This window comes from Oncorhynchus nerka, linkage group LG1 (genome assembly GCF_034236695.1).
Source record: "Oncorhynchus nerka isolate Pitt River linkage group LG1, Oner_Uvic_2.0, whole genome shotgun sequence".
Classification (NCBI taxonomy): Eukaryota; Metazoa; Chordata; class Actinopteri; order Salmoniformes; family Salmonidae; genus Oncorhynchus; species Oncorhynchus nerka.
This window is the reverse complement of record NC_088396.1, coordinates 14,339,285-14,365,582: the sequence shown is the minus strand read 5'-3', so window position 1 is coordinate 14,365,582 and position 26,298 is coordinate 14,339,285. Positions and strand designations below refer to the sequence as shown.

General features: G+C 41.7%; 1 protein-coding gene across 3 annotated transcripts; it reads right to left on the bottom strand.

Moving 5' to 3' along the window:
- Positions 1-466: 466 nt before the first annotated feature.
- On the bottom strand, positions 467-12,201 carry LOC115146415 (Bardet-Biedl syndrome 5 protein homolog). Of its 3 annotated transcripts, none has more exons than XM_029688585.2 (11): positions 12,023-12,201; positions 10,434-10,516; positions 10,215-10,280; positions 2,700-2,749; positions 2,481-2,608; positions 2,200-2,335; positions 2,005-2,100; positions 1,710-1,772; positions 1,365-1,499; positions 1,158-1,241; positions 467-923 (listed from the first exon to the last, which is right to left on the bottom strand). In XM_029688585.2, exons 1-11 carry the CDS (start codon positions 12,082-12,084, stop codon positions 798-800), a joined length of 1,029 nt encoding a protein of 342 aa, XP_029544445.1. In that variant the 5' UTR covers positions 12,085-12,201; the 3' UTR covers positions 467-797. The 3 variants fall into 3 exon arrangements, with proteins under 3 accessions (XP_029544445.1, XP_029544364.1, XP_029544498.1); XM_029688504.2 differs by lacking the exon at positions 1,710-1,772 and adding an exon at positions 1,810-1,872 and having other exon boundaries at positions 12,023-12,200; XM_029688638.2 differs by lacking the exon at positions 1,710-1,772 and adding an exon at positions 1,810-1,872 and having other exon boundaries at positions 12,132-12,153.
- Between the last annotated feature and the right edge of the window lie 14,097 nt (positions 12,202-26,298).

Here is a 26,298-nt window from a genome sequence, read left to right as displayed (position 1 = left end):
TTCATATTCAGTCACGTTTTAGGAAAGAACATCCTAGATCAAAAGGGTTCGCCCGTTTATCACTTATGACAAATCCTTGATGTATAATCAGTTATTGTATCATTAAAAGTATGTAAAACTGAAAATAAAGATGAAGTGGACTTTAAAGTCCTCTGACGCTGTAATCACATCTTTGATAGAAATTAATATGATCCCTTTTAGTCTCGAAAATCTTTGGTGATTCATTTGTGTGTGACTCATTGAGCATGTTTTTTTCCAAGGGACTGACCGTCCTCGTAGGAAGGGTTAATGAGCAGCTGCAGCTACAACAGGGACAGTCTGTCCTCGTGAACCATTTGTAAAATACTAAAGCTCCTCTGGCACACTTGTAAATATCCTGTAGATCATTGTACACAGAACAAAATTACTAATTTCAAAAACACATTTAATAAGACATTGTCACAACTAAGAAAGGTCAGACCAAATGTATAATATACTGAAATACTTTATTTCTTCAATCTAAAAAATACAATTCAAAATTCAATGATTAACATCTACTTAAATTGTACATATAAACATTAACACCAAAACTACACTGTTATATATAATTATTTTTATTAAGAAATCATTCTTAAAATTCACGTCACTCATACACGGACCAGGTCTACATCTTTATTATATACATCAAGACCTTTCAATGGACAAAATACATTGTACATTTACAAATGGTTCTAAAAAACAGTAGTGTCAATTGTGCCATTTGAAAGGGAGGATTTCAGGAACTAGGTTAATCTAACTCGCCTATCAGTGTTCATGCTTCAGCCCATGACTTCCCAGAGTCCTTGAAGTGTGAACCCCTCCTTCAATTTTTCAACTGCAATTCCCAGCTCCTCAGAAAACATAGGTTCCCGGTCTTGTTGCTTATTGCCATCAGCAAAGTAAGCCTTGAAAGCAAACAAATAGAAATCAGTTATCACAATGGCATTAAATAGGAGGTTAAGTGTTTAAGCCATTTTACAAAGTACACCTCAGTCTGTATAAACATGATAGCACTAGGCAACACCAAAGTCATGTTTGCAGTATGTTGTGTAACATGATTTTAACAACCTGCTATTTTCAGATTGTGAAAACAAATCAGACTCCCAAAGGGAGTTGACAGTTTGGATAAGCACACTCACAGTGAAAGCATCAGTCTGCTCATCGGGCTCAATTTCCACATCATCGGGGGGCTGGTCCACTGTCAGCTCCTCCAGTGGCTGAGGCTGGAATCATTGTTGGGAGAGAGAATACATCTTGTTGAAACATGGCAAAGCCATTACACATCAAACTGCATTAATTGTGATATTTTCATCAATGTGTGGGTCACTTGTATAATATAGGAGTACCTTTTCCTCCATCTCATAGTCCACTCCAAAGATGGGGTTGGCAGAGTAGACTTTGTGCAGCGAGTTGATCTCTTTAACTGCATCTTGAAGCTTATCCATTGGGTCGATCTTAAATCCAAGCACATATCCTCCAGTCTACAAACAAAGACGACGTATGTACTCAGGAGTATGTCAATGGCATGCAAGAGACAAGTTCTTCGCTCTGTATTCTATGTCATGTTTTAAAGCTGATACTACAGCACAGATATTCTACATATCCTATTAAATGACTAGTTCTATATGTAATTCTATGGTACACAATAAGTCAAATACTAGATCGGATACATCTCAAATGATCACAATTACCTGATGAAAGCTTTCTATCACCAAAGCCAGACCAAACTTTGAGTCTCTTACTCTGATGGAACTCTTTGGGAAAGAAAGTGACAATAATGATCACAATTACCTGTTGAGAGCTTTCTATCACCAAAGCTAGGCCAAACTTTGAGTCTCTTATTCTGATGGAACGCTACGGGGAAGAGAGGTGACAATAAGGAAAATAGATGATCACTTTCAATACCCTAAAAGGCGTTGTCAATTTGTTAGGCTGAACATGACAACAGATTTGTTTTATTACTTCTTTTTGTTTTACGCCACTTACAATTTGAAGATAGGGAATGCTGACGTTGAAGCTCTCGTTCATATTGGCATGCCACACGATCCGAACATTGGTGATGAAAAAGGTCCCTAGATTACCCTACAAATATACAATTCAGAACAGAACATTTTATTGAAAGAGCATGAAACACGTTTTTATTTGAAATACTTCCTGAAGGATTAGCTAGTTGATGTGTACCTGGTCACTGGATAAATTCCACACCCCGTTGATTTTGTCATACACTTCCTCTCGAGGCAAAAGCCTCAATTGTTTATTTTGAATAAGAGCTCCTCTCAGCTTCAGGTCACGGTACATTTTAGAGGTCTCATAAGCCCTGGAGCAGAGGGATATGGACAATTAGTTGACGAGACATTCAATTCAACTCAGCAGTGGCTTGACTGAATCCTATCTCATAACATAATCTGGAAAAGTGTAACAACTTCCACAAGGGTAATTTCTTGTTTTCTATGTATAAATACCTGTGAACAGCAATGACAGATGTAAATAGTCTCGGACTCCCTGGAACCACATTGGTGAAAATGAACTCGAATCTTGTATTGTTAGACTTTGTCAAGATATACAGTGCTTCAGTCTGGCCTCTCAATTTCTGAAAAAGAACAGTCTTAGTATAAATGGTGACATCTAGGCAAATCTACCCATAAAGTAAATTGATAGATAGTCCAATACAGTATACGTACAGAGTTAGCTGTCCTTGTTGTGATGTTAATAATGGAATTGTATCCAACAGCTATGAAACAAAGAAGATGAATGTCACTCATTTTTTTTTTTAGAGAAACCATACTAGCTGGGTTGTTCCACAAAAATAGTGCCTTATGTTTTGATATTTTAAGTTGAAATTGTGCACCAATATAGAATTTTAGAAGCCTGTTATATTAAATGAAGTGCCCTTTAATATAGACCATATGGAGATTTCAATAAGTGAGACTTGCTAAAGTGCCAAAATTCAGCATTTTGACATCCCTCTGCGACTTCTATGAAGATTTTAACCCACTTAACCTCAACATCTCTCAAAGTTTTCACCATCACTGTCCACAAGGCCACGCTAGGCAAAGCTCCGCCTTATCTCAGCTCACTGGTCACGATGGCAACACCCATCCGTAGCACGCGCTCCAGCAGGTGTATCTCATTGATCATCCCTAAAGCCAACACCTCATTCGGCCGCCTTTCGTTCCAGTACTCTGCTGCCTGTGACTGGAACGAATTGCAAAAATCGCTGAAGTTGGAGACTTTTATCTCCCTCACAAACTTCAAACATCAGCTATCTGAGCAGCTAACCGATCGCTGCAGCTGTACATAATCTATTGGTAAATAGCCCACCCATTTTCACCTACCTCATCCCCACAGTTTTTATTTATTTACTTTTCTGCTCTTTTGCACACCAATATCTCTACCTGTACATGATCATCTGATCATTTATCACTCCAGTGTTAATCTGCAATATTGTAATTATTCGCCTACCTCCTCATGCCTTTTGCACACATTGTATATAGACTCCCCCTTTTTCTCTACTGTGTTATTGACTTGTTAATTGTTTACTCCATGTGTAACTCTGTGTTGTCTGTTCACACTGCTATGCTTTATCTTGGCCAGGTCGCAGTTGCAAATGAGAACCTGTTCTCAACTAGCCTACCTGGTTAAATAAAGGTGAAATAAAAAATTAAAAAATAAAAATAAAAATGCCCTAGTTATTTTTGTTGCCTTGACATAGTCATTTCTGAAGATTATTATTGATTTAAAGTGATTAATTTACATCGGTCTCTCATTTTAATTAAGGTCAACCCTGCTACGTGACATGAACTCTCGTTTTAATATGGTGAAACTATTCCTTAAAAAATATTTTTTCCTAAAGAAACATTGGACATATACAGTTGAAGTTGGAAGATTACATACACCTTAGCCAAATACATTTAAACTCAGTTTTTCACAATTCCTGAAATTTAATCGTAGTAAACATTCCCTGTCTTATGTCAGTTAGGATCACCACTTTATTTTAAGAATGTGAAATGTTAGAATAATAGTAGAGATAATGATTTATTTCAGCTATTATTTCTTTCATCACATTCCCAGTGGGTCAGAAGTTTACATACACTCAATTAGTATTTGGTCGAATTGCCTTTAAATTGTTAAACTTGGGTCAAACGTTTTGGGTAGCCTTCCACAAACTTCCCACAATAAATTGGGTGAATTTTGTCCCATTCGTCCTGACAGAGCTGGTGTAACCGAGCCAGGGTTGTAAAGGCCTCCTTGCTCGCACACACTTTTTCAGTTCCGACCACAAATTTTCTATAGGATTAAGGTCAGGCCTTTGTGATGGCCACTCTAATACCTTGACATTGCTGTCCTTAAGCCATTTTTCCACAACTTTGGAAGTATGCTTGGGGTCATTGTCCATTTGGAAGACCTATTTGCGACCAAGCTTTAACTTCCTGACTGATGTCTTGAGATTTTGCTTCAATATATCCAAATATTTTCCTTCGTCATGATGCCATCTATTTTGTGAAGTGCACCAGTCCCTCCTGCAGCAAAGCACTCCCACAACATGATGCTGCCACCCCTGTGCTTCATGGTTGGGATGGTGTTCTTCGGCTTGCAAGCATCTCCCTTTTTCCTCCAAACATAATGATGGTCATTATGACCAAACAGTTCTATTTTTGTTTCATCAGACCCGAGGACATTTCTCCAAAAACCGCAAACCCAAGTGCAGTTGTAAACCGTAGTCTGGCTTTATTTTAATGGTGGTTTTGGAGCAGTGTCTTCTTCCTTGCTGAGCGGACTTTTAGTTTATGTCAATATAGGACTCGTTTTACTGTGGATATAGATACATTTGTACCTGTTTCCTCCAGCATCTTCACAAGGCCCTTTGCTGTTGTTCTGGGATTGATTTGCACTTTTCGCACCAAAGTACGTTCATCTCTAGGAGACAGAACACATCTCCTTCCTGAGCAGTATGACGGCTGCGTGGTCCCATGGTGTTTATACTTGCGTAGTATTGTTTGTACAGATGAACGTGGTACCTTCAGGCGTTTGGAAATTGCTCCCACGGATGAATGAGACTTGTGAAGGTCTACATTTTTTTCCTAAGGTCTTGGCTGATTTCTTTTGATTTTCCCATGATGTCAAGCAAAGAGGCACTGAGTTTGAAGGTAGGCCTTGAACTACATCCACAGGCACACCTCCAATTGACTCAAATTCTGTCAATTAGCCTTTCAGAAGCTTCTAAAGCCATGACATCATTTTCTGTAATTTTCCAAAGTGTTTAAAGGCACAGTCAATTTAGTGTATGTAAACTTCTGACCCACTGGAATTGTGATACAGTGAATTATAAGTGAAATAATCTGTGTAAACAATTGTTGGAAAAATTACTTGTGTCATGCACAAAGTAGATGTCCTAACCGACTTGCCAAAACTATAGTTTGTTAACAAGAAATTTGTAGAGTAGTTGAAAAGCGAGTTTTAATGACTCCAACCTAAGTGTATGTCAGTCAGGAAAGCCAAAGGTTAGCTTTATCAAACAGAAATTTGCATCCTGTAGCTCTAACTCCAAAAAAATTTGGGACATCGTAAAGTCCATGGAGAACAAGAGCACCTCCTCCCAGCTGCCCACTGCACTGAGGCTAAGTAACACTGTCAACACCGATAAATCCACGATAATCGAGAATTTCAATAAGCATTTCTCTACGGCTGGCCATGCTTTCCTCCTGGCTACCCCAACCCCGGCCAACAACAGCTCTGCACCCACCGCAGCCCGAGCCTCCCCAGCTTCTCCTTCACCAAAATCAAGATAGCAGATGTTCTGAAAGAGCTGCAAAACCTGGACCAGTACAAATCAGATGAGTTAGACAATCTAGACCCTCTCTTTCTAAAATGATCCGCCGCCATTGTTGCAACTCCTATTATCAGTCTGTTCAACCTCTCTTTCGTATCGTCTGAGATCCCCAAAGATTGGAAAGCTGCCACGGTCATCCCCCTCTTCAAAGGGGGTGACACTGTAGACCCAAACTGTTATAGACCTACAGTGCCTTGCGAAAGTATTCGCCTCCCTTGAACTTTGCGACCTTTTGCCACATTTCAGGCTTCAAACATAAAGATATAAAACTGTATTTTTTTTTGTGAAGAATCAACAACAAGTGGGACACAATCATGAAGTGGAACGACATTTATTGGATATTTCAAACTTTTTTAACAAATCAAAAACTGAAAAACTGGGCGTGCAAAATTATTCAGCCCCCTTAAGTTAATACTTTGTAGCGCCACCTTTTGCTGCGATTACAGCTGTAAGTCGCTTGGGGTATGTCTCTATCAGTTTTGCACATCGAGAGACTGAATTTTTTCCCCATTCCTCCTTGCAAAACAGCTCGAGCTCAGTGAGGTTGGATGGAGAGCATTTGTGAACAGCAGTTTTCAGTTCTTTCCACAGATTCTCGATTGGATTCAGGTCTGGACTTTGACTTGGCCATTCTAACACCTGGATATGTTTATTTTTGAACCATTCCATTGTAGATTTTGCATTATGTTTTGGATCATTGTCTTGTTGGAAGACAAATCTCCGTCCCAGTCTCAGGTCTTTTGCAGACTCCATCAGGTTTTCTTCCAGAATGGTCCTGTATTTGGCTCCATCCATCTTTCCATCAATTTTAACCATCTTCCCTGTCCCTGCTGAAGAAAAGCAGGCCCAAACCATGATGCTGCCACCACCATGTTTGACAGTGGGGATGGTGTGTTCAGGGTGATGAGCTGTGTTGCTTTTACGCCAAACATAACGTTTTGCATTGTTGCCAAAAAGTTCAATTTTGGTTTCATCTGACCAGAGCACCTTCTTCCACATGTTTGGTGTGTCTCCCAGGTGGCTTGTGGCAAACTTTAAACAACACTTTTTATGGATATCTTTAAGAAATGGCTTTCTTCTTGCCACTCTTCCATAAAGGCCAGATTTGTGCAATATACGACTGATTGTTGTCCTATGGACAGAGTGTCCCACCTCAGCTGTAGATCTCTGCAGTTCATCCATAGTGATCATCGGCCTCTTGGCTGCATCTCTGATCAGTCTTCTCCTTGTATGAGCTGAAAGTTTAGAGGGACGGCCAGGTCATGGTAGATTTGCAGTGGTCTGATACTCCTTCCATTTCAATATTATCGCTTGCACAGTGCTCCTTGGGATGTTTAAAGCTTGGGAAATCTTTTTGTATCCAAATCCGGCTTTAAACTTCTTCACAACAGTATCTCGGACCTGCCTGGTGTGTTCCTTGTTCTTCATGATGCTCTCTGCGCTTTTAACGGACCTCTGAGACTATCACAGTGCAGGTGCATTTATACGGAGACTTGATTACACACAGGTGGATTGTATTTATCATCATTAGTTATTTAGGTCAAAATTGGATCATTCAGAAATCCTCACTGAACTTCTGAGAGAGTTTGCTGCACTGAAAGTAAAGGGGCTGAATAATTTTGCACGCCCAATTTTTCAGTTTTTGATTTGTTAAAAAAGTTTGAAATATCCAATAAATGTCGTTCCACTTCATGATTGTGTCCCACTTGTTGTTGATTCTTCACAAAAAATACAGTTTTATATCTTTATGTTTGAAGCCTGAAATGTGGCAAAAGGTCGCAAAGTTCAAGGGGGCCGAATACTTTCGCAAGGCACTGTATATCCATCCTGCCCTGCCTTTCTAAAGTCTTCGAAAGCCAAGTTAACAAACAGATCACTGACCATTTCAAATTCCACCGTACCTTCTCCGCTGTGCAATCCGGTTTCCGAGCTGGTCACAGATGCACCTCAGCAACGCTCAAGGTACTAAATGATATCATAACCGCCATCGATAAAAGTACTTGTACTGTGCAGCCATCTTCATCGACCTGGTCAAGGCTTTCGACTCTGTCAATCACCGTATTCTTATCGGCAGACTCAACAGCCATGGTTTCTCAAATGACTGCTTCGCCTGGTTCACCAACTACTTCTCAGACAGAGTTCAGTGTGTCAAATCGGAGGGCCTGTTGTCCGGACCTCTGGCAGTCTCTATGGGGGTACCACAGGGTTAAATTCTCGGGCCGACTCTTTTCTCTGTATATATCAACGATGTCGCTCTTGCTGCGAGTAATTCCCTGATACACCTCTACGCAGACGACACCATTCTGTATACATCTGGCCCTTCTTTGGACACTGTGTTAACAAACCTCCAAACAAGCTTCAATGCCATACAACACTCCTTCCATGGCCTCCAACTGCTCTTAAACGCTAGCAAAACTAAATGCATACTTTTCAACCGTTCACTGCCCGCACCCGCCCGCCCAACTAGCATCACTACTCTGGACGGTTCAAATACCTAGGCGTCTGGCTAGACAGTAAACTCTCCTTCCAGACTCACATTAAACATCTCCAATCCAAAATTAAATCTAGAATCAGCTTTCTATTTCGTAACAAAGCCTACTTCACCCACGCTGCCAAACATACCCGAGTAAAATGGACTATCCTACCGATCCTCGACTTCGGCGATGTCATTTACAAAATAGCCTCCAACACTCTACTCAGCAAACTGGATGCAGTCTATCACAATGTCATCTGTTTTGTCACCAAAGCCCCATATACCACCCACCACTGCGACCTGTATGCTCTAGCTGGCTGGCACTTGCTACGTATTAGTCACCAGACCCACTGGCTCCAGGTCATCTATAAGTCTTTGCTAGGTAAAGCTCCGCCTTATCTCATCTCACTGATCACGATAACAACTCCCACCCGTAGCATGCGCTCCAGCAAGTATATCTCACTGGTCATCCCCAAAGCCAACACCTCCTTTGGTCGCCTTTCCTTCCAGTTCTCTGCTGCCAATGACTGGAACGAATTGAAAAAAATCGCTGAAGCTGGAGACTTATATTTCCCTCACTAACTTTAAACATCAGCTATCTGAGCAGCTAACCAATCGCTGCAGCTGTAGATAGCCCATCTGTAAATACCCCTCTAATCTACCTACCTCATCCCCATATTGTTTTTATTTACTTTTCTGCTCTTTTGCACACCAGTATTTCTACTTGCACATCATCATCTGCACATCTATCACCCCCGTGTTAATTTGCTAAATTGTAATTACTTCGCTACTATGGCCTATTTATTGCCTACCTCCTCCATTTGCACACACTGTATATAGACTTTAAAACATATATACATATATACATACATATACACATATATACATATATATATAGACTTTAAAACATATATACATACATATACACATATATACATATATATATATATATATATAGGGTAGCCTAGTGGTTAGAGCGTTGGACTAGTAACCGAAAGGATGCAAGTTCGAATCCCCGAGCTGACAAGGTACAAATCTGTCGTTCTGCCCCTGAACAGGCAGTTAACCCACTGTTCCTAGGCCGTCATTGAAAATAAGAATTTGTTCTTAACTGACTTGCCTAGTAAAATAAAGGTAAAGAAATAAAAATATGTATATATATATATACACATATATATACACAGATATATTCTATATATATATTCTATTGTGTTATTGACTGTACGCTTGTTTATACTATGTGTAACTCTGCATTGTTGTTTATGTCGCACTGTTTTGCTTTATCTAGGTCGCAGTTGCAAATGAGAACTTGTTCTCAACTAGCCTACCTGGTTAAATAAAGGTGAAATAATTTTTATGTTTTTAAATGTAAACTTCCGACTTCAACTGTAATAGTCAAATCATATTGTAAAAGAAGGTTAGCTGGTTCTACTCTTTTTGTCTATTTTCTGGTGGAACATGAGTGGGTCGGGCATAGCATGTCAACCCTGTTACCCATAGATAGACAGGCTAGAAATGTTTTAACAATAAAACATGTTTTGTTAAGGTTGCATTAAATTGCCACCCCTGTTGCACCCAACAAGCTTCCATTCCCCCTGTCAGAAGGGGATTTATGTCTCATTTAAGAAGAAATCCCCTATGGTCAAACCTGTTACTTTATTTGGCACTTCCTAAAGTAATTGTATTTAAAACTTCTTGAGATTACCAAGTTATACTTCTCAAAAGGCACAGAATCTTTGTGGCCCACTGTAGTACTAACATAATCCAAAAGCAGGCTAAATGAATTGAGATGAGAATAATTAATGTTTTCCCTTTGCAGGGTGGTTGCTCCTCTAGCCATGTCAAGGAAAGATAAATACATGTACATAGCTGGCTAGGTCTAGGTGTACTCACACAAATTGACTCTTGGCAGAGCCAAAGAATGCCAGATGATCCTCAGATTTGTTACCAGGAGCCTCCCTGCAAGTAAGGAGTAAGCATTGTATAATTAGTGCAAACGCCCATAACCACATGGTTGCTGGTTCAAGTCCCACATTATCTGGCTGTTTACCTCTCCCCCTCAATTGCTACATTGGTGTCAGTAGTGGGATAGACATGCTACATTTAATTTACCTCGATCCCCATTGTTTCCTTTGGTGTCTTCAATAGAATCAAGGCAGTCTATCAAGACCTCGCCAGGTCGCGTTTTCATTTGCCTGTAAATAAAAACAGTTGTAGCTAGTCAGTGTTTTCCTATGTAAGCCAGCTAATGTAAACCAGATTAATTCTAGCCAGTAGCTGCTTTTAGTAACGTGAGTGTATTTACATATACTAGCGTTGCTCCCATTGTATTTGGCTGCACAAAAACAGTCAGCGGGAAGCTAGAAGTTAAATAACATTCAATTTCAACTTATTGTGCCAGTGGGCAGGACGGTTGGTAATTATGACGAGGGTAATTAGAGACAAAATATCTAAAGGAATGTATTTTTAAACAGACTTCCCAAACGTTATAGATCCACTTCCTCTCTGCTTCCCTCGTCAAAATAAAAGTTATTTCTGCAATTTTTATTTGACTCAGTTAAGAACAAATTGTTATTTACAATGACAGCCTAGGAACAGTGGGTTAACTGCCTTGCTCAGGGGCAGAACAACACATTTTTACCTTGTCGGCTCAGGGATTCGATCTAGCAACCACTAGGCTACCTGCCGCCCCATGTGCACAAAAAAAGGAATCATTTGTGGGGGACTTTTATTTTGACATGAGGTAAGCAGAGAGGGAGTGGGTCTACAACAAATTTGGGGAGTATGTTTAATAATACTAAAGATCCTCTATTATATTAATATATTAGCATCACTGCTCTAACAATGGAAATGCATGTCCTCAATGATGGAAGCCAGGCAGGAAGAGACGAGATCAGGTGGGACCATTGAAGTCAATGAGAGCAGATACACGTGTGAACAACAGGCCATAAATATTGATAAGAGGACTCATCTTTGTATCTCCATTTTCTTCTTCCTCATTGGCTGATTGCTTCCAACTCAGGAATCCCTACCCAGTTCATTATTTTAAAATGGTGGAAGCCCTCAATAGCAATGTCCATGCTAAAACGGGTTATATCCACGAGGAGTCCTCTATCTTCTAACATATGACAACAGGCACAACTCCAATATAAAATCATTTAGTGGTAATTTGCCGAAATGGCACATGCACCCACTTATATCAGTCCATTCCTAACAACGTAACCATTATGAAAGTATAAATGATCAAATAAGCCTCATGTAGCAAATTAGCAATTACATTTTTTGTTGACCAAGTTCGACAGTCTCTCAATGACCTCCCATACACAAATTCCTCACTTCGTGGGCTTATTTTTCATGGACAGATTTTGGGCCGAGTAAAAACTCTTGCTTCGCCTCTTCCTATATGATAAGAATTTCCTTGAAATATTTTGTCTCAAATCCCGCCGTCATCATAACTAACTGTCCTGCCCACCGGCACAGTAAATGTACATTTCATTTAACTTCAGGCTTCCAGTGGACAATTTTTTTGCAGGCCAATACAATAGGAATAAACGCTAGTGTATGTAAATACAACAGCTTTGAAAAGCAGAAATCTAACCAGCTATCAAACGGCTACGGCTAGGTCCCCCTTTGCTTTGCACTCTGCTGCTGCATATCTTCATGCTAACTTAGCATTGCCGGTGAGCAATTAAATAACTTACTGTGCGGTTATATCGAATCTAACATCTCTATCCTCCCAGAGAACATCCAACATAGACGCCATGATATTAGAACAACAACAGGTAGCTAATTTATTTAAATCATTATTACTAATCTTCTCCAGACAAGATGGCCAGCCAAAGATTACGCGTCTTCCTCGTTCCCAATCCCTGTTGCCCTGGCAACATTACTACGGTAAGCACAAGGGACACAATAGAAAAGCAAACCGCGTTTCTTCTTGGTAGACAGTTCACCTTGCTTATAATAATGGTGTTCAATGTCAACGTGTCATCAGCACTACAAACACAGAATGCTAATTTGGCAACATTACCTGTTCATCTGACATAAAGAAATAAAGAAACAAACACCACATTCAATGTTAGAATAAAAACAAATACAAAACAGTATCATTAAAACCAGTCAACTAAAAATGTGGTGATTCATTTCAAAGTTAGCTTTTTCATCAACAGTGATGTGCAATTTCCAACCAACTCGTTTTCCAAAATACTTTGTCAGAAAAATGCAAAGTTGTATACCAGTGGCGATCAGTGCCGTTTATGATGAGGGAGGACACATTTCTAGTACAGCATGTTGGATGACTGTCATTCATATTCCATTCACCCAGTTCAATGTAACATCGATAGGTTTAGGCTACTACATGATACTCAAATCTTATCTAGGGTGTAATAATTAATCCAACAGTTGCAAACAAGAGTTTCTATTGGACAAATTCAGCTATTTTTTTTATCCCCGTTTCATTTGCTTCCGTTTAAGAAACATTTTTCAACAGGATCGGTGGAATGATACACTACTGATCACGCATAAACACAGTTCACTTTCATAACAGCCACGCTGTATTCATTCTAGCCTCTATGCACTCTTCTCCTTTCACCCTTTCCCTTCGTTTGTGGACTTCAATGAAAAACACATCAGCTGTATGTGACCAGGCAAAAAAAAGGTTTCAAACCAAAGCATGTCATAACCGCTACACACAGCGTACATCGTGGGTAAATGCTGAGCAATGATCAATAAATAGGTGGGTAAATGCTGAGCAATGATCAAGATGACAGGAGGCAAGAAATGCAAATGGCAAAAACTGTGTTCACCTGCGTTTACCCTCCAATACATAACTGATTTATAAGCGCATATACATATGATGTACAAAGAACGTTACTAGTGGACCAAGAAAGTGTTCATTCATCCATTGAGTTCACTGAGAGATTGTCCAACAAAGTGTACATCGGAGATATTACTATTTTTTCAGCTCCTGTGATTCTGGACCCCAACACCGCAAACCACTGTCTCCCTGTCTGATCATCGGACCAATGTCAGTGTAAAAAAATATTTATATATTGGCACATGAATGAAGGTCCCTGACAACCCAGAGAGGAATCCAAAATATTACCAGGTACTGGGCTCTGAGAGGATCAGCTCAGGAAAATAAACTGAGAGGTGGATGTGGGAGACCATCCTCTCTGCTCTATAGGTGTGGTTACTGAGTCCATAGAAAGAAATAATGAGCTGAGTTTATTACCAAACAATGGAGTCTGGACTATACTGCTATGAAGTGGTGAGTATTCAGATGGAAGTGGTAACATTCTCACTCTGCAGAGGAGAACCCAGAGAATCAGACTGCAGCTTGACAAGGCGAGGTGTCCTTCTGGGACTCTGAAGACATGACACATGTTAGAGTTGCGTCAATTCGAATCTGGTATCAGGATAAATATGACACTGAGTCACCGATTGTATACTATGTATTTTTATTAGCTAAGCAATAAGTGGTAAATGCAATTTTCGTATATACGGGCTCTCTGTCCCACCTCGCAGGGCAAACAGAGAACTGACTTGTTCCTGACAAAGATATTATAATATACCCTGATGACAGAAGTAGTTCCTGCTTCTGAGCCGGCCTGTCAGAGTAGAGACTGGGCGTGGTTTAGACTCACCCAGCCTATCGTTGATTGTTGGCGCAGAGGCTGGTCCCAGCCCCCTAAGCGCTTCAGTTGATAGATGTAACTGTTGCTGTGAAGAATATCTATGCGCTCATGCTCGATACCGTTATCTCGCACCTGGCTCCTGTTATCTAACAAAAGACTGTTTGTTCTCGCAACACTACGTTCTGAATGTGTCCCCCCCAACTCATTGCACAGTTCCTGTCTTCATGCTATTCTGTATTTTTCCATCATGAGAAAGGCCCATGGCCCTGAAACTGTTAACAATGTTTCAAGTCAGCTATGTTGCATAACACATACATATATCCACACAAGCCAACAGCAGATAATATTCAATCACATATATGGTAACAGGCTATAGTGCATAACACAGAATCCTCATACACAAATCAACACTTTTGAGCATGTTTACTGAGAGACTGTACCCATACATCCACTTTGATAACACCACTCCTATGCAGATCTGCCAGAGGTCTCGTGTGTGTGTGTGTGTGTGTGTGTGATAGAGGTTTAGACTCACCCACGGTAGATTTGTATTTGTATTTTTGTGTTTGAATAAATAACCAGTTTGAATGTGCATATAGTTTCTTTCAGAAGAAGGCACATCATAATAGCAGTGATTAGTCAACAGTGTCAATGATTGTGATTTGACCATGTCATACGCACTGTCAATGGTTGTGTTTTTACCTAGTCAAAACCACTCTCAATGGTTGTGATTTTACCCCCTCAAATACACTGTCAATGGTTGTGATTTCACCCTCTAAAATATCCTGTCAATGGTTGTGATTTCACATTCTAAAATATACTGTCAATGGTTGTGATTTCATTCTCTAAAATATACTGTCAATGGTTGTGATTTCACCATCTAAAATATACTGTCAATGGTATCTCATTTCTGCTCTCTGAAATGCACCGCTGAAGGTTTGAATGATTTCCTTCCTTTACAAACTAGAAATACACATTTGTTTTGACAATGGTAAAACGGATGACTGTTCAACTTGTGGAGCAATGTCAATCACAAAATATAGAAGGAATATGAAACGCTGAGCTCTTCAGTACAGAACTGGTCCTTCAATATACCGTACGAACTGCAGAATCTGGTTTGGAACTACAGCAAGGTCTGCTAGTCCCTCCTCGTTTCGGTCGTTTCTTTTCGTAACTATGACTGACTGAGAGCACCAGAAGTTGTCAGAGGGAGACGGCTAACCTCCTAACCACTATTTCAGTGCATATTCACACCAGTAGAGTGCAGCATTACTCAGCATTACTCTCAAATTGTACATGTGCCCGAATACAACAGGTGTAAACCTTACTGTGAAATTCTTACTTACAATCCTTTAACCATCAATGTAGTTTTAAGAAAATAGAGATAAGAAGATATTGACTAAATAAACTTAAGTTAAAAAAATATATATAAAGTAGCACAATAAAATAACAAGGCCATATGTATATATATATATTTTTATAACTAGGCAAGTCTGTTAAGATCAAATTCTTATTTACCGGCCCAACGCTCTAAACACTAGGCTACCTGCGGCCCCAATACAGGGTGTACCGGTACCGAGTCAATGTGCAGGGGTAAAGGTTAGTCGAGGTAATATCTACATGTAGGTAGGGGTAAAGATAAGAAACAGCGAGTAGCAGCAGTGTAAAAACAAAGGGGGAGGGTGTCAATGTAAATAGTCCGGTGGCCATTTGATTAACTGTTCAACAATCTTATGGCTTGGGGGTAGAAGCTGTTAAGGCGCCTTTTGGACCTAGACTTGGCACTCTGGTACTGCTTGCCGTGCGGTAGCAGAGAGAACAGTCTATGACTTGGGTCGCATACATGTTTTACTATCCTTGTGGTGACCTAAAATAATTGATTTCCATTCAAAATCCTATTTAGACTAACCTTAACCCCTCACCCCAACCCAAATTCTAACCTTAATTGTAACCCTGGCCTTTGTCCTCATGGAAACCTGGGAAATGTCTCCATGTGATTTTTTCCCCCTTGTTTTACTATCCCTGTGGAGACTTTTGGGGATTTCCATTACCCAGGAGGATAGTAATACACACACACACACAAAGCATTTACCAGAGTCCATGAGGATGTTGGTAGGTTTGCAAGTCCAAGTTGGATCTAAGAGCAAGTTTAGGGAGTGACAATGCACTTGTTGGACATTACATTACATTTAAGTCATTTAGCAGACAGACCTATATCTATCCTACCATCTAGAGCGACATTTGACAGATCTGGTTTAGACTGGTCATGGGTGCATCCTCCTCTAACAGTAGACCCTGCTCCTGCGCATTATGGCCTGAACTGCATTCCTGTAACTTAAGGTTACTTGCGTAGCCCCCAGAGGTGGGACCAAATCACTATTATTCAAGTCACAAGCTATTCTCAAGACAGAAGGTCCAAGTCTCAAGTCCAGTCCCAAGTAGAACCGGTCGAGTCTTGAGGCAAGTCCAAGTTGTGCATTCTAAGAGCAAGTCAAGTCCCAAGTAGAACCGGTCGAGTCTTGAGGCAAGTCCAAGTTGTGCATTCTAAGAGCAAGTTTAGTCACTGGCAAGTCATCTACAAGACCCTGCTTTTTTTTAAGTCAAATAACACAAAATAGCCCAAACAACTACCTCTTTCCCAACTGTATTTAATTTATTTATTTATTTTGCTCCTTTGCACAATACCCATTCCAGTTTTTACTTCTACTTTGCACCTCACATTGGGGACAACTTGTTTTTTTTTTGTTTTGTTTTTTTACTGTATTATTACACAGACAATGACTTGTTCAACTACAAATCTTTGTCTATTTATTGAGACTACCAGATAGCCCTTTTCATTATTTTGTCTACAACTCATTTTGATGATGTAATCATTATTTTTAACAAATTCCAAATGCAAGATTCATAAGTAAATTATACATTTTGAGCAATTTTTACATACCAAATGACCAGTAGACCTATGCTAGTAATTTTAGCTTGATGCTCCATTGCTGGTGAGCTTGCAGAGTAAACAATTCATATTCTTGATCACCAAACCATTTTTGGAGCTGCATATTTATTTAGGGCAATTCTCTCTCCCTACAATTTGATGTTTGCGCTGCACCTGATCCTATAGCTGTACAGAAAACCAGCGATCTGTTTGCTAGCTCAGTGTGCTTCAAACCTTTTGACCAGCAACCCCCAAAATGGAGTAGTAACTGTCACGCAAATTACAATGGGCTCATGGTAATTGATTAACATAAACACATTTAGCATCTCTGGGCCTCCACGCATACAATCCTCTAATGCGCTCCTTTGGAACATTTACATTTTAAAAAGTATAATAAAATAATTTAATATAAACCATCACGATAAATCCATTATTTATTTCAGGTAGGTCTTAAGAAACACTATGATATGAAGAAAATGTATTTCAGAAGAACAGAATGTTTAGTTTAGTTAAGTTGATTCATTTGACCATTTTTTAAAAACATGTAGGCTAAGGTGGGCTAGGGTGTTCCAGGTTAGACTGGGTTTGGTTTACAGGAGTGTTTATTGTTCTGCGCCCAGATATTTAACTGATTACTTTCCCCATGTTAGATGTTGCTAATGTGTGCTTATACAGGTTCAGGAGTAATGCTGGGAAAGGTACTTTCTTGTCTACTGGATCCTCAGAGTGGAATAAGTTGCCTCTGCCCATAAAAACACTACGTCCTCTCTGGGCAGCTTTAAAAACAAAGCAAAAAACAGTTTGATGTCTGCTGTGCCCCATATGAATGTACCCTACGATGTAGCTGAAATGAGATAGATGTTCTTCTTCTTTGTTTTTATTAGCTCGCTGTCATACGGTGTTCAACCGTGTTCAATCTTGCCCAGCCTAGCCATCTTGTTTAAGAGGACCACCGTGGAAATAAGTCCCAGACTTTATTGTGTTATCCACGATGATTTTAGCATATCCTGAGTCGGCCTTATCTTACTCTGGTTACTCATAGCCTAGGCTGTAGGCTAGCTCATTTAACAATATTTGCTTGTAATTCCCGTGCCATTATGTAAAATTATTTTATAGAACGAAGAATACAGTTGAACATAGCTGAATAAAATAGAAAGGATATTTTCCCCAAGCGATTGCAGAGCGAGTGGAGCACATGGAGCGGCTATTCTGCGTTGAGCGGTTATAAAAAGTGATAAATAAGAAATAGGTCCTATATACTTGATATACAGTTATTTGGCAACTTTAGTTGTTAAACAAACTTTAATGTCTTTAGAAATCAAAACAAATAACCTATGGTGGCTGCATGATGCGACTATATTGATGATTTGAAAAGTAACAAAAAAGGCATTCGCTCTGTTTCTCTCATTCCCAATTGGACAAGCAGTTGATATCAAGGCACAAGGCGAGACCCAAATGCAGACATGGGAGGCAGATGGTTGGAGTCTTACAATGTTTATTAATCCAAAGGGGTAGGTAAGAGAATGGTCATGGACAGGCAAAAAGGTCAAAACCAGATCAGAGTCCAGGAGGTACAGAGTGGCAGACAGGCTCGTGGTCAAGGCAGGCAGAATGGTCAGGCAGACGGGTACAGAGTCCAGAAATAGGCAAGGGCCAAAACCGGAAGGACTAGAAAAGGAGAATGCAAAAAGCACGAGAATGGGAAAAACGCTGGTTGACTTGGAAACATCCAAGACGAACTGGCACAGAGAGACAGAAAACACAGGGATAAATTCACTGGGGAAAATAAGCGACACCTGGAAGGGGTGGAGACAATCACAGGAACAGGTGAAACAGATCAGGGTGTGACACTTGATAATATTCCCAGTCCCACCCGTCCAGACTATTCGCAACTGAATCTTGTCTTTACATATAGCCTACTAATATATGAGTGAAATTTGTTTAGATTTAGAATGGGCCGCAACAAAAGACATGCAATTTGTCGCCTAAACTCAGCAAAAAAAGAAGGACCCTGTCTTTCAAAGATAATTTGTCAAAACCTGAATAACTTCACAGATCTTCATTGTAAAGGGTTCAAACACTGTTTCCCATGCTTGTTCAATGAACCATAAATAATTAATGAACATGCACCTGCGGAATGGTCGTTAAGACTTAGGACACTAAAAACGCCATTCTACTGACTCTGAAAAACACCAAAAGAAAGATGCCCAGGGTTCCTGCTCATCTGTGTGAATGTGCCTTAGGCATGCTGCAAGGAGGCATGAGAACTGCAGATGTGGCCAGGGCAATAAATTGCCATGTCCATACTTTGAGATGCCTAAAACAGCTCTACAGGACGGACAGCTGATCGTCCTTGCAGTGGCAGACCACGTGTAACAACACCTGCACAGGATTGGTACATCCAAACATCTTACTTGTGGGACAGGTACAAGATGGCACCAACAACTGCCCTAGTTACACCAGGACCGCACAATCCCTCCATCAGTGCTCAGACTGTCTGCAATAGGCTGAGAGAGGCTGGACAGGGCTTGTAGGCCTGTTGTAAGGCAGGTCCTCACCAGACATCACCGGCAACAACGTCGCCTATGGGCACAAACCCACCGTCGCTGGACCAGACAGGACTGGCAAAAAGTGCTCTTCATTGACGAGTCGCGGTTTTGTCTCACCAGGATGATGGTCAGATTCACGTTTATCGTCGAAGGAATGAGCATTACACCGATGCTTGTACTCTGGAGCGGGATCGATTTGGAGGTGGAGGGTCCGTCAACGTCTGGGGCAGTGTGTCACAGCATCGTCGGACTGAGCTTGTTGTCATTGCAAGCAATCTCAACGCTGTGCGTTACAGGGAGGACATCCTCCTCCCTCATGTGGTACCCTTCCTGCGGTGCCCTTCCTGCAGCCCTTGGTGAAGGAGTGGGGTAACATCTCACAGCAAGAACGGGCAAATCTGGTGCAATCCATAAGGAGGAGATGCACTGCAGTACTTAATGCAGCTGGTGGCCACACCAGATACTGACTGTTACTTTTGATTCTGACACCCCTTTTGTTCAGGGACACATTATTCCATTTCTGTTAGTCACATGTCTGTGGAACTTGTTCAGTTTATGTCTCAGTTGTTGAATCTTGTTATGTTCATACAAATATTTACACATGTTAAGTTTGTTGAAAATAGTCGCAGTTGACAGTGAGAGGACGTTTCTTTTTTTATATATACACTCGAATAGCAAAAGAAGGAAGTGCTTTGTGTGATTACGTTTTTAATATGCCAGGTAGCCTAGGCTACTCCCGTTGTAAAGTGGATTAATGTGCTTAATTTTAGGAGTTGATAAGTAGCACTAGAAAAATGGGATCCTCCTCTTTTTAATAGTGGCCAGTCAACCCTGTTCCCAGGGTCCTAAACGCTTAGTTTAGAGTTATTTGGCAACATAATCGATGACACAAACCTTAGAATGTCTTAGAAATCAAAACATATGTGGGCTTCATGATGCAACTCTATTGATGATTTGAAAATGCATGCGCTCTGTCTTGCCTCAGTAGACTGCACACGCTGTTCATTAGTCTTTCATTCACAAGTGATAATAGTCTCACCCATCAGACTATTCTAATCTTGTTTTTTCTCATCCAGCAGCTCTCCCTGATATGCCATCAGTAGAGTGGTGTTGTTCAGTGCCTTAAATGAGTTTCTTGCGGACACATACACCTTCTGGAGGATGGAAGAAGAGAAACATTCCATCATGCCAGGGAGAGATGCGCCGGTGAGGGAGGACGCATGGCATTCGGGGTATAGGTAGTTAGCTAGAGAAGGTTCCACCGCTTGGGGGGGTTGAGCTTGGCAGCAGCCCATTTGTACACATGGAGTTGCCCACACTCCAAGCTGGGAGCCGGGGGCAAGTGTTCTAGAAGGCCTCGAGGTCTGAGCTTCTTCATCATCCTTGTCGCAGAAGATGTGCAGAATACTGTCGTCGTCCTCCTCTACAATCACGTCTTCCTTCCTTGCTGCTAGTTTGTCGAACATCTGGTGGAAATCTGGGGGGAGACCGTCTATAACTTCGGCCCAGCTGGCCTCGGTTTGGGGTTGTTGGGTGTCCTCTTTGCCCGAAGGCTATGCATCTATCTGCTGGCTGAATCTTAGCTGTGTAGCTAGCTAATCTTGGCATTCAAATCAAATCAAATTTATTTATATAGCCCTTCGTACATCAGCTGATATCTCAAAGTGCTGTACAGAAACCCAGCCTAAAACCCCAAACAGCAAACAATGCAGGTGTAAAAGCACGGTGGCTAGGAAAAACTCCCTAGAAAGGCCAAAACCTAGGAAGAAACCTAGAGAGGAACCAGGCTATGTGGGGTGGCCAGTCCTCTTCTGGCTGTGCCGGGTAGAGATTATAACAGAACATGACCAAGATGTTCAAATGTTCATAAATGACCAGCATAGTCGAATAATAATAAGGCAGAACAGTTGAAACTGGAGCAGCAGCACAGTCAGGTGGACTGGGGACAGCAAGGAGTCATCATGTCAGGTAGTCCTGGGGCACGGTCCTAGGGCTCAGGTCCTCCGAGAGAGAGAAAGAAAGAGAGAATTAGAGAGAGCATATGTGGGGTGGCCAGTCCTCTTCTGGCTGTGCCGGGTGGAGATTATAACAGAACGTGGCCAAGATGTTCAAATGTTCATAAATGACCAGCATGGTTGAATAATAGTAAGGCAGAACAGTTGAAACTGGAGCAGCAGCATGGCCAGGTGGACTGGGGACAGCAAGGAGTCATCATGTCAGGTAGTCCTGGGACATGGTCCTAGGGCCCAGGCCAGTTGAAACTGGAGCAGCAGCATGGCCAGGTGGACTGGGGACAGCAAGGAGTCATCATGTCAGGTAGTCCTGGGGCATGGTCCTAGGGCTCAGGTTCTCCGAGAGAGAGAAAGAAAGAGAGAAGGAGAGAATTAGAGAACGCACACTTCGATTCACACAGGACACCGAATAGGACAGGAGAAGTACTCCAGATATAACAAACTGACCCCAGCCCCCCGACACATAAACTACTGCAGCATAAATACTGGAGGCTGAGACAGGAGGGGTCAGGAGACACTGTGGCCCCATCCGAGGACACCCCCGGACAGGGCCAAACAGGAAGGATATAACCCCACCCACTTTGCCAAAGCACAGCCCCCACACCACTAGAGGGATATCTTCAACCACCAACTTACCATCCTGAGACAAGGCCGAGTATAGCCCACAAAGATCTCCGCCACGGCACAACCCAAGGGGGGGTGCCAACCCAGACAGGCTGACCACAACAGTGAATCAACCCACCCAGGTGACGCACCCCCCAGGGACGGCATGAGAGAGCCCCAGTAAGCCAGTGACTCAGCCCCGTAACAGGGTTAGAGGCAGAGAATCCCAGTGGAAAGAGGGGAACCGGCCAGGCAGAGACAGCAAGGGCGGTTCGTTGCTCCAGAGCCTTTCCGTTCACCTTCCCACTCCTGGGCCAGACTACACTCAATCATATGACCCACTGAAGAGATGAGTCTTCAGTAAAGACTTAAAGGTTGAGACCGAGTTTGCGTCTCTGACATGGGTGGGCAGACCGTTCCATAAAAATGGAGCTCTATAGGAGAAAGCCCTGCCTCCAGCTGTTTGCTTAGAAATTCTAGGGACAATTAGGAGGCCTGCGTCTTGTGACCGTAGCGTACGTGTAGGTATGTACGGCAGGACCAAATCAGAGAGATAGGTAGGAGCAAGCCCATGTAATGCTTTGTAGGTTAGCAGTAAAACCTTGAAATCAGCCCTTGCTTTGACAGGAAGCCAGTGTAGAGAGGCTAGCACTGGAGTAATATGATCAAATTTTTTGGTTCTAGTCAGGATTCTAGCAGCCGTATTTAGCACTAACTGAAGTTTATTTAGTGCTTTATCCAGGTAGCCGGAAAATAGAGCATTGCAGTAGTCTAACCTAGAAGTGACAAAAGCATGGATTAATTTTTCTGCATCATTTTTGGACAGAAAGTTTCTGATTTTTGCAATGTTACGTAGATGGAAAAAAGCTGTCCTCGAAATGGTCTTGATATGTTCTTCAAAAGAGAGATCAGGGTCCAGAGTAACGCCGAGGTCCTTCACAGTTTTATTTGAGACGACTGTACAACCATTAAGATTAATTGTCAGATTCAACAGAAGATCTCTTTGTTTCTTGGGACCTAGAACAAGCATCTCTGTTTTGTCCGAGTTTAATAGTAGAAAGTTTGCAGCCATCCACTTCCTTATGTCTGAAACACATGCTTCTAGCGAGGGCAATTTTGGGGCTTCACCATGTTTCATTGAAATGTACAGCTGTGTGTCATCCGCATAGCAGTGAAAGTTTACATTATGTTTTCGAATAACATCCCCAAGAGGTAAAATATATAGTGAAAACAATAGTGGTCCTAAAACAGAACCTTGAGGAACACCGAAATTTACAGTTGATTTGTCAGAGGACAAACCATATCTTTCCGACAGATAAGATCTAAACCAGGCCAGAACATGTCCGTGTAGACCAATTTGGGTTTCCAATCTCTCCAAAAGAATGTGGTGATCGATGGTATCAAAAGCAGCACTAAGGTCTAGGAGCACGAGGACAGATGCAGAGCCTCGGTCCGATGCCATTAAAATGTCATTTACCACCTTCACAAGTGCCGTCTCAGTGCTATGATGGGGTCTAAAACCAGACTGAAGCATTTCTTATACATTGTTTGTCTTCAGGAAGGCAGTGAGTTGCTGCGCAACAGCCTTCTCTAAAATTTTTGAGAGGAATGGAAGATTCGATATAGGCCGATAGTTTTTTATATTTTCTGGGTCAATGTTTGGCTTTTTCAAGAGAGGCTTTATTACTTTTTAGTGAGTTTGGTACACATCCAGTGGATAGAGAGCCGTTTATTATGTTCAACATAGGAGGGCCAAGCACAGGAAGCAGCTCTTTCAGTAGTTTAGTTGGAATAGGGTCCAGTATGCAGCTTGAAGGTTTAGAGGCCATGATTATTTTCATCATTGTGTCAAGAGATATAGTACTAAAACACTTGAGCGTCTCTCTTGATCCTAGGTCCTGGCAGAGTTGTGCAGACTCAGGACAACTGAGGTTTGGAGGAATACGCAGGTTTAAAGAGGAGTCCGTAATTTGCTTTCTAATAATCATAATCTTTTCCTCAAAGAAGTTCATGAATTTATCACTGCTAAAGTGAAAGTCATCCTCTCTTGGGGAATGCTGCTTTTTAGTTAGCTTTGCGACAGTATCAAAAAGGAATTTCGGATTGTTCTTATTTTCCTCAATTAAGTTAGAAAAATAGGATGATCGAGCAGCAGTAAGGGCTCTTCGGTACTGCACGGTACCGTCCTTCCAAGCTAGTCGGAAGACTTCCAGTTTGGTGTGGCGCCATTTCCGTTCCAATTTTCTGGAAGCTTGCTTCAGAGCTCGGGTATTTTCTGTGTACCAGGGAGCTAGTTTCTTATGAGACATTTTTTTAGTTTTTAGGGGTGCAACTGCATCTAGGGTATTGCGCAAGGTTAAATTGAGATCCTCAGTTAGGTGGTTAACGGATTTTTTGTCCTCTGGCGTCCTTGGGTAGGCAGAGGGAGTCTGGAAGGGCATCAAGGAATCTTTGTGTTGTCTGTGAATTTATAGCACGACTTTTGATGTTCCTTGGTTGGGGTCTGAGCAGATTATTTGTTGCAAACGTAATAAAATGGTGGTCCGATAGTCCAGGATTATGAGGAAAAACATTAAGATCCACAACATTTATTCCATGGGACAAAACTAGGTCCAGCGTATGACTGTGACAGTGAGTGGGTCCAGAGACATGTTGGACAAAACCCACTGAGTCGATGATGGCTCCGAAAGCCTTTTGGAGTGGGTCTGTGGACTTTTCCATGTGAATATTAAAGTCACCAAAGATTAGAATATTATCTGCAATGACTACAAGGTCCGATAGGAATTCAGGGAACTCAGTGAGAAACGCTGTATATGGCCCAGGAGGCCTGTAAACAGTAGCTATAAAAAGTGATTGAGTAGGCTGCATAGATTTCATGACTAGAAGCTCAAAAGACGAAAACGTCATTTTTTTTTTGTAAATTGAAATTTGCTATCGTAAATGTTAGCAACACCTCCGCCTTTGCGGGATGCACGGGGGATATAGTCACTAGTGTAGCCAGGAGGTGAGGCCTCATTTAACACAGTAAATTCATCAGGCTTAAGCCATGTTTCAGTCAGGCCAATCACATCAAGATTATGATCAGTGATTAGTTCATTGACTATAATTGCCTTTGAAGTAAGGGATCTAAACATTAAGTAGCCCTATTTTGAGATGTGAGGTATCATGATCTCTTTCAGTAATGACAGGAATGGAAGTGGTCTTTATCCTAGTGAGATTGCTAAGGCGAACACCGCCATGTTTAGTTTTGCCCAACCTAGGTCGAGGCACAGACACGGTCTCAATGGTGATAGCTGAGCTGACTACACTGACTATGCTAGTGGCAGACTCCACTATGCTGGCAGGCTGGCTAATAGCCTGCTGCCTGGACTGCACCCTATTTCATTGTGGAGCTAGAGGAGTTAGAGCCCTGTCTATGTTGGTAGATAAGATGAGAGCACCCCTCCAGCTAGGATGGAGTCCGTCACTCCTCAGCAGGTCAGGCTTGGTCCTGTTTGTGGGTGAGTCCCAGAAAGAGGGCCAATTATCTACAAATTCTATCTTTTGGGAGGGGCAGAAAACAGTTTTCAACCAGCGATTGAGTTGTGAGACTCTGCTGTAGAGCTCATCACTCCCCCTAACTGGGAGGGGGCCAGAGACAATTACTCGATGCCGACACATCTTTCTAGCTGATATGCACGCAGAAGCTATGTTGCGCTTGGTGATCTCTGACTGTTTCATCCTAACATCGTTGGTGCCGACGTGGATAACAATATCTCTATACTCTCTACACTCGCCAGTTTTAGCTTTAGCCAGCACCATCTTCAGATTAGCCTTAACGTCGGTAGCCCTGCCCCCGGGTAAACAGTGTATGATCGCTGGATGATTCGCTTTAAGTCTAATACTGCGGGTAATGGAGTCGCCAATGACTAGAGTTTTCAATTTGTCAGAGCTAATGGTGGGAAGCTTCGGCGTCTCAGACCCCGTAACGGGAGGAGTAGAGACCAGAGAAGACTCGGCCTCTGACACCGACCCGCTGCTTAATGGGGAAAACCGGTTGAAAGTTTCTGTCGGCTGAATGAGCGACACCGGTTGAGCGTTCCTACAGCATTTCCTTCTGCGGGGACTGTGCCAGGGGATTTATACTACTATCTGTACTTACTGGTGGCACAGACGCTGTTTCATCCTTTCCTACACTGAAATTACCCTTGCCTAACGATTGCGTCTGAAGCTGGGCTTGCAGTACAGCTATCCTCGCCGTAAGGCGAG